The sequence below is a fragment of the Erithacus rubecula genome, assembly GCF_903797595.1.
Source record: "Erithacus rubecula genome assembly, chromosome: 3".
NCBI lineage: Eukaryota > Metazoa > Chordata > Aves > Passeriformes > Muscicapidae > Erithacus > Erithacus rubecula.
The window spans coordinates 84304325-84316747 of record NC_136689.1 but is presented as its reverse complement, the minus strand read 5'-3'; the positions used below and the strand labels follow the sequence as shown (position 1 = coordinate 84316747).

Below are 12423 nucleotides of genomic sequence, written 5' to 3'. Positions count from 1 at the left end.
CAGGCTCTGGGCCTGCTGCAAGACCTGTTGTTTCTGGTTGTTCAGTAACTCCTTGGTAGTGAGGGTGTCTGTGCAAGTGCCCAACCTCATGTGCATCAGAAGTGCAGGAGTTGGCTGACCCTGAGAGGAGCTGGCCTTGACATCTGGGAGTTGCTGTGAGCCCTGGAGCAGTGCAGATGGCCACAGGGCTGGCAGTTTGAACGTGGGATCTCACACTGGAGTGCCTGCCTGGGCAGTGATACCCGTCTGCAGCTTTGGGACCTGCTGTCCTCAGGGACCTCAGTGCATAGCCCTAGACTTCTTTGATGTAATGACTCCCTGCATTTTACATTTTAAATGTTGCTCTCCTCTCTGGAGAGTGAAGAAAAGCATCAGAGAATTTGGTGCACATTTGCCCTCGTGCCAGAGGTCAGTTCAGTTGGCTCATTCAGTTGCTCAGCTTCTCATTTCAGCATGGAAGATACTTTGTGCCCATAGCAGTATGAGGAGTCAGTGTAGGAATTTGTGTGATTCATTTTAAAAAGACCAATTGAAAATCTGCTAAAGCAGCCTACCAGTCGATGAAATGAAACTCCCAGCACATAGGGTTTTGTGTCTCGAAAAAAATTGAATCTGATGGAAAAAAAAAGATGTGCTGAGGCTCCAGCCCCAGACTTATCTTATTTTACAGCAGGGTTTTAACCATGTGAACAAAACCACCTATCCTCTCAATCAAAAAATGCCACTCCAATCCAAGGCCCTTGAAGGGAAAGTGTAGGAGAGCTGCTACAATTAGTGTGCAATCTCATTAGCCTGTACCATTTTCCCCCTGTAGGCACTTGCTTGATTTGGTTATAGCAGTAAAGATACAGTGCAGTTTGAAAAGACAGACCAGTCCTGGATTATCTGAGCTCACAAAAGCTGTCCCCTGTGGATCAGACACCTATTTGTATTGTTTCCTTAAGGCAAAACAGGCATCAGAAGTGCCTTTATTGGCAGTGGTTGCTTCATGCCAGGAACCTGCCAAGACTAATATACACAACATCCCCCTCCCTGCCTCCTGCTTTCAAAAAGTAACCAGCATAAAAGTATTATTCAAATTAGTACACAGTCAGAAACCTCACCTTGTTTGAAGCTGTTACTAAGAAGACAATGGTTATTAATGATGTACCAAGTAGTTCCAGTATAACTTTGGAAATGATACAGATTTGTTTATTTGCAGATGTCTGGTTAATTTTGCTTTGAATCACTAAGTAATCTGCAGAGAGCATATGTAGCAAGTGTCTTAGGTATAATTTCTTCATTGCTCCTTTAATTATTTGGTTTGCCTTCATTTCATGTTGTCAGGTTTTTGGCTGCTGTTATTAATAAAAGCAAAAGTGAAAATCCATGCAGCTGAAGATGTAATTTCTTTAGCATATTTCACTATATGGCAGGGGACACATCTTTTCTTGAAATGGATTGATTTACTTGTCTAATGCACTACTATAGAATAAGTTAAAACCTTATAAAATTTTAAGCACTCCTCTGAGGAAAGCACATTCAAGTTGTTAGCAATATCTATGTAGAATTATCTCAATCTTTTTTGGTTGCTGGAACAGAGAGTAAATATCACTTCTGGAAATTCATCATAATTTCAAACAATAAACTGAAACAGCATCAGTTAAAGCTAATGAAGAACAGCAGCAGTGTCATTTGTCACCTCACAGTTAGAGATGATAAATTAAAATGTCAATGTGTCCCCATTTCCCAGCTATTGCAGATTGACAGTGGCTAATGTCCTAACTAAACACATGCAAAAAACCCCCACAAAAACCCAAACTAGTTATACCAGCACAGGTGCTATTCTTTTTTGACCAAGCGCTATTTTGTATGTTGTTATTTGTAAAATGTTATTTCTCTTTTTTTTACCTAAGACAGAATTTTTTTATATAGCTATTTTGCACCATAAATTTAGAGACCTGAACATTCTCAGGAATGTCTTGTTACTCTGAGACTGTTCCTTGGTCTGCTCTTCAGACAATTTCACTTTAAAGGAGTTATTGTTTTCTGCTTGATGACTTTCATATCCCAGGAAAGATTCTAGCAGAGATTGCGTAGTGTGTAAAATCAAAAATTGTTCTGATCTTGAGGTCATACCAACAAGCAGAGGCATCCTTTTTCCTCACCGGATAAATCTCACAGAGACAGAAAACTCTAAAATTTGGGATATACCCTTTAAAACCTTTACTTACAAAAAAGCTGCACATTTTTTCCCAAGAAAGTTTTCACTCTGTCTCTGCAATATCACAGCTGGTGCGAGTGCTTACTGCTCTAATTTGGGCTGGGTTTATTTTGCAGCTATCCGCTGAACAACAGCGACCTGCACCCGTTCAGCGTCGAGGAGAACGGCGGCACTCCGTACTCGGCAAAGCTGGCGGCCAGGCACCACCACCACCACCGGCACCACCACCACCACGCCAGCTACGGCGCCCTGGCTGCCGACAGCAAGGACCTGGTCACTGTGCTTCCCAGCCCGATCCCTAACCCAATCCCTAACCCAGCCAGTAAGTCACCGCGCTGACTGCGCTCCACTCGCTGTCTCGGACATGGAGGCAGAGGAAAGGAAAAATGCACATTTTGGTTTTCCTCCTTGAAGAATGTGCTTCCTGGTTATTTTCACTAGTTTGTAGCATGTGTAAAGGAGACAAGATTCGCAATTTCCTCGGTTTGCTACAGGGTTGTGGGATTTGGTGTTAGGTGGGTGTTTCATAGCCACAGATTAGTCACAGATACTGACTCTCTAACCACTTGGCACAGGCTCATTTTTCTTTGTTACTATTTGTATGTATAGTTTCACAAACCTACCCTCATCTGCTATTGTCTCTTGCTGATCTGTCCAGCTGGCCCTCAGCCCTCATTGTTTGGATCTTGTTTTCATGTCTGGGCACAGGCAGCAGAAATTTTGGACACTGGACACACAGCATCTTGCTCTTCATTTGGGTAATGGGAACAATTGCTAGCTTTAGCTACCAAGATTGGAATATTCTTGCTTCCTTAGTGGAGAGATTCTTGGTTTGTAGAAAGCAACGAGGAGAGAAGCCTATCTCTTCCTGGTGTTGTCTTGGGAAGTTTGGGTGGAAGTCTTTGCTGCTGAACGTGTACAGACATTTTAAAGGGTAAATACTTGTAGATTTACACAGGAACTGGAAGAGAAACATCCCTGTCTTTGAGTAGTCCTATTTCTGCTCTCCAGATTTACAATCTCTGCACTCTGCAATGTGTCAGATTCTGAAGCTGTGTAAGAATGTCAGATGCTGGGCAAAACAAGATATGATCTATATTCCTTGTCTCTAGGAAACAGTGAGTTCTTCCCTTACCCAGTTTTGCCTTCATAACTGTAAATGACCCTGAGATAACTATCCATTATGGAATCTTTCATCCTGATCAGTTAATCTGACAATTTTCAAATTCCTGAAACCAGGGTCTTGGACTGTACTGGGTGATCCTGACTGTAACCTCAGCAGTATTGCACAGACATCTGTCTGGACAAGCACTCTAATCAGACATCAGAATCATTTTCTTTAATTTTCTTTCCCCAAGAGACTGCGATAGTTTTTGGGAGAGAAGCTGAAGAAATTAAATGGAAGGCATTGTAGACATTTAAGGAAGGAATCCTAAACAGCAATACCACTTGCTTCCTGGGGCTTTCAATGAAGCTACTCCCTTAGGAGCAGCCTCCCAGAAGATGTGTTGTTTTCCACTGACTGTACACTGCACTGCAGTGTCCTTCATGCTGGGGAGCACATGGGGCTGACATGGAGCATGGCCACCCCCTGCCTGGCACAGCCAAACAGGCTCAGAGCAGGCTGCGGGATGCTCCTGTGCCACGGGCAGGTGTGTGCCCCTCTCAGCCACCAGCACCATGCAGTGGTGCAGTCCTGGAATGGGACTCCCCTGGCCCTGCACCTACTGGGTCTCAGGGCTGCCCTGGGTGCTGGGCTGGGCACAGGTGGTGGGGGATGCTGGCAAGGCTGTGCTGGAAAACCTCTCCTGGCTGGCAGCCTGGCACTGTGGGAGGCAGTGACCTTTCTGGAGGGTGTGCCAGCCCATATTTTCCTTTCCCAAATTAGAGCTGAAGCATGCCAGGAAATTCATTCAGAGCCAGCTATGTTGCTGCTGAGTGTCCTGACCCAGAAGGCACTGCTGGCCCTGCTTCCCCTGACCCCCTCCTCGGGGCTCCCTCCATCCAGCCCACAGCTCTATGTCTGACTCCTGGTGCCCCAGCTTCACCCCCACAGTGCTGCTGGTCTCCAGCTCCCCACAGCTCTGCCATGGGCCCACCTGCACAGCAGCAGGCACTTAAACAAACAGCAAAACCCACACAGCACAGTGTGTTTACTCCAGCACTCTGTCTCCTTTCAGGTCACACAGCTTTCCTGCTTTTGCTTATTGCAGAAATAACCTTAGAAAAAGCCTGGAAGGGCACAAGGGCAAACATCAGGGGCAGTTCTCTTTGTGCCCAGTGAGTGTTACCTGTGAGATGGAGCTGGGGCCCAAGAGGCTCCATGTCCTCCCCCAGACATGGGGAGAGTGAGCCCTCTGCCCCAAACCTGGCCCTGCTGGTGGGGAGCAGCCTCCCTGGGGAGGGGAGCAGCTGCCATGCTCTGAAGGGGACTTCAAAAGCCAAGGTGTGTGTGGCACCTCTTGCTGGAGACAGATTTACCTTTCTCTTCACTTTGTCTGCTGAGGACTGGTCCACACTTTCTATTTGATGCTGAAGAGGAGAATCAGTGCTGGTTCCTGCCCAGTGCCAGCAGCACCAAATGCCAATTCCCAGTTTCTCTAAGGGAGTGAAAGGGATGGGACACCTCCAAGGGAAGGCTGTGGTGCAGCTGAGCTGTTGAGGCAGCTGTGCATGCTGTGTGCTGGTGTCTTAATGCTGCTGTGCTGCCCCACTGCAACCCATTGCTGATCCTCTGTTGCACCTGTGCATTGGCTGGAGGTGCAAGGCTGATTTCCCTGGAGAAGCCAGTCCATGGTTATATCTGACATGTTTATGCTGTGAGAGCAGTGGCAGTCTGGGTAGGAGCACTTCCCTTGAAACAGAATCAGACTTACTCATTTGCAGCTTGGGTTGATGGGTCTAAGTGCCTTTTCAAGGCTGGTGCTCAGAGGACTAGGGTTGGTTTGTTTTTAATGGTTTCATTAAAATGCTGCTCAGGCTATTTCAGCTAAGAAAACTCTTGTAGAGGGCCTGTGGGAAAGGTTCACAGTGCATGTACTGAAATGGTCAGGAGCATGCTGGCCATTGGCTGTTTTTCAGGGACATGGCACAGTGTGTGGGATAAGAAAAAATCAGGCAGAGAGGAAACACTATCAGCAGTCTGCCTCAGGAACATGGGGACAAGGGGGACTGATCTCTGGCTCCAGGCTGTGTGGAAAGACCTGGGCTGGGAAAGTGTTTCTAGGAAGTAAGTGGTCACTAAAATGGGGACACTCTCAGGAAAGTAGGTGCTTGTGACCAAAATATCTCAAGTGGAAATGCCTGAAGAGCAAAAAGGTCTCATGGGGCAAATATGCTACCCTAGCAGAAACTTCCCCATAAGGCTGGCAGAGGTGACACCAGCACTTAACTTACCTTGTGCTTTTCCATGGGAGCACAGGTGTTTTGTGACTTGTTCCAGCTGCTGGGGACTGGACTCATCACTGAGCTCTGGGATGGTTTTGAATTCATCTGAAATGGAACGTGGAGTGACCCACTGATATGTACCACCATCAGACTGAGAGAGGGAGAAAGCATCTGCCTTTCTTCCACTTACATCTATTCTGAGAAATGCCAAAATTCCAGTGCAATTAGCAGGACATGGGCAGGAGAGAGGGAAACAGCAATGTACCCAGCCAGGGTCCCTTTAAATACTAGAGCGTGTTTCCCAGCAAACACACAGCACAGGACTGTTACAGAAACAAACAGAAAACAAACCCAGGCCAGACCTGCCTGATTTTTCACATTCCAAGTAATTTGTCTACTTCAATTACTGGAGGAAGTGAAATCCAGTGAAACATATCTGACGTGTGTGTTTATGAAGGCAGCTCAGCAGAAGATGTTTCCCTGCACTCAGCCTGATTCCTGTACTCACGATGCTGCTCCTCACCTCAAAGCTAATGTACACTGACCACATCTTGTGGTGCAGCACATCTTCCCCCAGAGCCCCAGTGCCACTCCATCAGCAGCAGCTGGCCCTACAGGGAGGAGGCAGAGCTTGCTGAGCCCAGTTGGCAGGGCAGGGTCGTGCGTGGATTGCCAGGTGCATGAGCAGATTCACCGGAGCAGCTGGGGCTGTCGCTGCAGCAGATGCTGACACGTAGGCAGTGCAGCTCACAGGATTCCTGTGACACAAAATCAGGGATGGCAAGAGGGGACCCAGGTTGCCTCTAGAACTCTGGGCTGAGCTTGCAGGTTATCACTTCAAAAAAGGCATCCCTTATTCCTGGGCAGCTCGCTGCAAAAAGCCTTGTTTAACCCTGAGCAAGAATGGTCTGACACAGACCGAGTTTCAGGCTGAAAACAGCACTTTAAAAACCACGGTGCTGCCAGATCCTTTCTTGGAATGAAGGCCTGGGTTTGCCAAGGCTTAAGGCTGACTCAGGAAATTTATGCCTTTTGTAGGAATTCCGGTTTTTGCCTTTGCTTTTGTTTATTTTTGAGGGTGAGTTAAAAGGCTAAACTGGCCTGCTTGTTTTCCAGAACTCTCCCTTTAATCAACCATCTCCCTCCCCCTCCCCCCCCCAATATTAAAAACCAGTTTTTAATAATAGAAAACTTGAATTATTTAAATAAGGCACTTCTCCCCCTCTCTCCCCCCCCCCCATCATTTTCTTTCTTAGGAGGAAAATAGAATGTGTTCAAAAAAACTCCCCATCATCATGTTTGATTTTATGGCTGTGGTAATTTATTCCCCGGGTATCAGGCAGTTTCACAGTCTTACACACACAGAAGCAGCTGTGATCTGAGAAATTCTGAACTCTGGCAACACTAACTTGTGATGAAAGACCACCAAGAGGAGTTCAATGCTGATATTGTAACCCTTCCTAGGACATTATTACCTCAGGGTCTGATAATGTTTCACTAATTCCAAAACCAGCTTTTTGCTTATATCCCCATAAGCTGGTTTTAGCAATTTGTCTCTAGTCAGCAAAGCCTTTAATGTATATTTAAACAGCTGTAGAATTAGATCATGAATGAGTAATATTTAATATTCTTAGGACAGCTTAAGAACCTGATCCAAACCAAACTACAGTCAGAGCAAGGTTTTTATTGATTTCAGTAGGTTTTGAGGCAGACTCCACATAAATGGATTGTTCCCAACTGTTATTATCTAGAATCCATGGCAAAAAAGAAATACAGGAGGACACAGAGATTTGTTAAATCATCACATGATGAAGTTTTTTTCTCAGGGTACTTGCAAATGTGTATATAGATGCCACACCATCCCCAAGATGATGACAGAGGCCTTTCAGGGCTGTCTGAAAAAGTATTTTTCCTTGTTTCTCAGTATCAGTGGTTTGCTCAAAATCTCTGTTGACAAAGCACAGCAAATTCCTGACAACAGTCTTAAAGAGGCTGGTGTCTAAATAAAGATGTCTGAGAGAAGCCAAAAGCTATACTCTGATCTCTTTACACATCACATGTTTTGAGAGTGGCACCTTGGCTGCATAAATAATCCCTCTGGTGTCAACTAAGTTTTATAATATGGAGGGGGTAGAGGCGGCGGGGAGGTAAAGGAGAGAAATATCTAGCCCAAAGCTGGCAAAAGCTCTGCTGAAATGAAAGGATGGGTGAGAAGCAGGAGGGGGCGGAATTGTTTGCTAAATAGAAAAAGGGAAAATGACCCAACAGGCATAATTATGAAACACTGTAGAGGGTCTTACAGAGAAGATGCTTTGCCAACCTCTGTCTCTTCAAATGCAGTTGAGTGTCTTGCTCTGCAGTTCTCCTGTAGCCTCCCTTCAGACTGTATTTTTTTCTTTCTTTCTTTTGGGCATCCTTTTAGAACTGAGCTCAGGACTTCCCCTTCTTTATGATGAAACTTCTCATCTGAAGAAAATAGAAACGGAGAGTGTGAAGGTAGTTGGACCATGGCCAGCCCTGCACGTCAGCATGAACAAGGTATAGCATCTACATATATACTTTTACATGCATATGCCAGAGCACCTTTGTCACTTCATATCCAAAAGCTGCTGCCTTTTCACCTCCAAATCAACATTCATCTTCAAGTGGCTTGCTTTTTAATCACCTCTCACCATCTTCTTATGGGACTGGGATTTGGTTTTCAGATTTGGCATTTCAATCAGCTTTTCCTTTTAAAATTTCAGAAGCCGCTGCAACAATGTTATGATATAGTTTTAGTTCAGTTGTGAAGAGTTAGTCATCTAGGCAGCCCAGAGCTGTAAAAAAATAACAACACTTTAAGTGATAAAAAAAAAAAAAAAGCTTGTTTTTCTACATGAAGAGTCCGTGTTATGCCATAAACTCCCCCTGGCATCTGATGTTAGTGGGTGTTTTATGAGACAGTTTTTGCAGGGGTGGCCAAACAGCCATGTCCTGCTGTTTCTGCCAGAGATTAGCAAGTCTGTGGCTCCTTGTATCCATGTGAGGCTAAATCCACTGTGCCTGAACTGTGGGATTCCTTAATGTGAATCTGGGCTAGGATCTTTGGTTTGCAACCACACAGGTCCTGAGCTGGACCCTGTGAAGGCAATGAGAGCATTGCCACTGGCTTCAAAAGAGATGGGTTTGGGACCCCAGTGACTCTGTACAGACCTATTAAAAGTGGTATTTTGAGAATTTTTTGTCAGCTCAAGGAAGAACTCAACTAAATTACCTTGGTTTTGCAAACAGCCTTTTGCTATTGATATTATTTCAAAAAGTGTTAGGGAAATGAAAATCCAGGGGGACACAACTAAGTGTGCCAAAAGTGTGCCGAAGGGACTGTATATCTATATAGCAGAATCTTTCTCTTCTCTGGATGAGAGATTCCAGGAGATGGAAGTCAAGGCTGAAAATCAGTGAGCCAGGTGTTTCTAATGGGAAAATTAAATACTGGAATTCTTTTCTGAAATTACAGTTAATTGAATTTATTCCATAATGCAGTGGATTTACTATCATTAAGATTTCCTTGAACCATGTTCAGTCTTTGTCATAGGAATTGTGGTGCAGTTCAGATATGGACTGCAGTCCTTATGCCTTATTAATGCAGCAATGAGATAATGACCTGTGTCATGATTTTTGGAGATTTTTCAATGAGCAGAGGAAGATGGAATATTTTAGTTTTTCTCCCAAATCTATTTGGTTTTCACCTGTGAGAAGTTCTAATTTGGTCTAGATCAAGTGGGAGTTAAAAAGATAAATCATGAAGTCAACAAACTGGGGTGAAATGGGAAAGAAGTCACCTTTTATTCTTATGTATATTTCTCAAGTTCATCTTCTAGAAATATTCTCAGCTGGTAATAAGTGCAGCTTTTTATAGGCAGCGATTGTTAAGCACTGACATAGTTTGCTGGAGGAAAATTCTCCTTCTCAGACTCATATACCCAGATCTTGTGAGAGGACTTGTGTAGTTCAGATGTGATTGCTGGTACTCCATCTGAACCCCAGCAGAGAACATTTGTTCAGGTGCAATGTCCAACACATGTTTTAAAGGACTGCCTTACACTCTTGAGCTCATTGAGAGCTGAGTTTGGCATATTTAAAGGGCCAAAGTGAAGAAATGAGAGGACTCCCTCCACATTGACCACAGCTGGGTAAACCAATCTGACCTGTGAAGATTCAAAGATGTGATCTTAATGGTAGCCCTGTGATTTCAAAATGAATAGATTTGTGGTCTATCTTCTTTCTTAAACTGAAAGCTTAAAACACTTTGATCCTGTATCCCACCATACTGTGTGAGTAATCCAAATATTGTACCTGCAGCTTCTGCCTGATCTCTGATCCTCGCTCGTTCATATTCACTGCAAGTCTGTGGAGGGAGGACTCAGCTCTTCTATAATTAAAGGTTTTCTTTGGCTTGTCCTGTCAGCTCTAGAATCTTGTCCACAGTCAGATGGATTATTTATTTAAGGACTAATTAGCAGAACCCAGTATCATAACAAGTCAGAGCTTCACAATAAATGCAGCTGCACAGTAAATGCAGCCTGTGTCTGCTGTGATGAGTCTGCCATCAGTCAAAGTTTAGCTGATGAAAAAGTCTTGTAATGAGCATCAAGAGCTGCTAAATGCTTCTGTTTCTGGCAGAAGCTCAGCAAAAGGCAAGGCTAGAGACATGGGCTGTCTAATGAAAACCCTCCCCTGGCAGCCATAGAGGGTTTGGGTTTAAGAACTGGGCAGCATTCCCATGAACAGCAGCTACCATGTGAATGGAAAAGAGGCCAGCCCTTCAAAATTTATTAAAATTACTTGTTTTAGCAATCTGAAAATTGTACATACTCTTGAAACTGGCTCAGAGTCACCACTGGAAAGCATTTCAGTGATCCAGCCCTTACATGATAGGCTATGGGTTGTGACCAACAAATCCTTCTGAAGTTCCTTTGGCCTTTTGCTTGTGGTTTCTTCTTCAAGCACCATTGTCTGACCTAGATCCTGGTGAAATGTGTTTGCAGAGCTCACAAAGCTAGAACAAACAAACCACAGGTCTCTGAGCTCTGAGCAGAGCCTGGAATTGCCTCAGCAGATGACTTCTCCAGTGAAAGAGAGGGAAGCTGCTGCAAACATTGGGCTAACCCTGGGCTGAAATGCCATAGAGCACTGCCCAGCAGAAAGGCAACAAGACAGGTTAGGCCAGATAGAACAACCCCAAATTGTGACAAAAAATTTTAACTGGGTCCAGCAGTAAACAGATTTTAATGAGTGTTCAATGTGTCTGATTTCTAGCAAAAAAATGAAGCGTTAACTCCTTTCCTGCATCACTCATTGATTTCTGGTTTACTAAGTTTTTTTTATGGCCTGCTCTTGCATCCTGCAAAATATTATGCTTAAATAAAACCAATGAAGCTGTTACAAAGCTGTTTCATTTACTCTATTTCTGATTAAAAAAAAAAAAAAATCTACCATTTTCACATCTGCTGGAGTCTCAGTTTTCACTCCCTCCCTTCCTGTTGCTAATTGTTATTTTTTTCAAGCAAAGTGCTTTCAGGCTGGAATTTGTCAGGCTTAATAATCGACCCATAGGAGAATTAGCAAGAAATTGGGTAAGTTAGATTCTGCAGTTAATTAATTTGATTGTCTGCTACAGCACACTTCGTCTCATGGGAATGATGAATGGATGTGTCCAACCTCTTTTCCAGGGCTGTTCAGTATGGTGTATGTGTCTGTCCACCTACTGAATGATGAAAGTCTATTTCAACTTGTGTTTCATGCCCTTTGGTGCTACCAGACTCCTTAATCTCCAACACAGACAGTCCTAAGTGTTGTAGCTGTGGATATTTTTCTGATTTTCTTCTCGGAAGCTTTCATTAGAAAAATATGTTCTCCCATCCCCTGTTGCTCTGTGTGTGTGTGTGTGTGTGTGTGTGTGTGTGTGTGTAATATAAAGCCAAGAATATATTGTTAGCATTTCTGAAATCTTAGAAATCTAGAAATTATTAGCCCAGCTGTAATTATTGCACTTTAACTGGCCACTGGTGTGTTGTTTATAGCCATGGGTCCCCAGTGCCAGACTGTGTCCTTTGTGCTATCACTCCATATCAGCACTCTTCTACACCATGTCCTGTGTCTTCCCTTGTCAAGGCCCCTGTTTTCATATCAGCCCTGCATTGCTTTAAACGATGTGTTTGTGTTAGAGCCGTAAATGCCTTATTCTACAAAGAGTACTGGTGTTATTGTTTTCTATATAAAATTATTGCTGCTACAGCTAAACTTACTAGAACAAAGCTGCAGCCAGATTGAGAAAGGTTCAGACAGAGCCAGCCTGATGAGCCTCAATGTCTTTGCAAACTCTGCTCAGAGCTTATGGCTTTTTTGTTAGCAGGGTAAAACTCTATTATAGGACTGCCCTGTTACACAGATTGTCTGCTTCCAAATGATACCACCTGCAAAAATCTGTGGAACTCCCTGCTCCCTGAATAACAGCAATGCCCAAAGCTGCTGGGCAAATTTCCAAAAATCATTTGTAGTTTAAGAAAACCGTCAAAATGAACCCACCTTGTTGGTATACCTGAGACTTTTCTGTGTAATACATGGATCATAGGGTTTATCCCAGGAGACATGGCTACCGTGCTCCACTAAGACTGTCATGAAGCTTACAGTGACAGAGGTAGGGTTTAATAATATTGAGCAATAGCATTTTATAAAATAAATTTGATGCCAAGAATTAAAGAGGTTTACTCTGAGGATATAAGCATAACAAGACTTATTTAGAGTTATATCTTTCATTAAACCAACTAATAGCTAACCTGAGGAAAATATTC

The 12423-nt window shown here is 43.8% G+C and overlaps 1 protein-coding gene across 2 annotated transcripts in view; it reads left to right on the top strand.

Annotated features, from left to right (window-relative positions):
• The first annotated feature begins 7789 nt into the window (after window positions 1–7789).
• The window catches only part of LOC306799380 (band 4.1-like protein 4B), a 63028-nt gene continuing 58394 nt past the window's right edge, over window positions 7790–12423 (top strand). The window contains exon 1 of one of the 2 annotated variants that reach the window (XM_079300322.1): window positions 7790–8128. In XM_079300322.1, the coding sequence (XP_079156448.1) occupies window positions 7898–8128 (231 nt within the window). In that variant the 5' untranslated portion in view covers window positions 7790–7897. The remainder of the gene's footprint in view (window positions 8129–12423) is intronic. The other variant, XM_079300321.1, reaches the window with a different exon arrangement.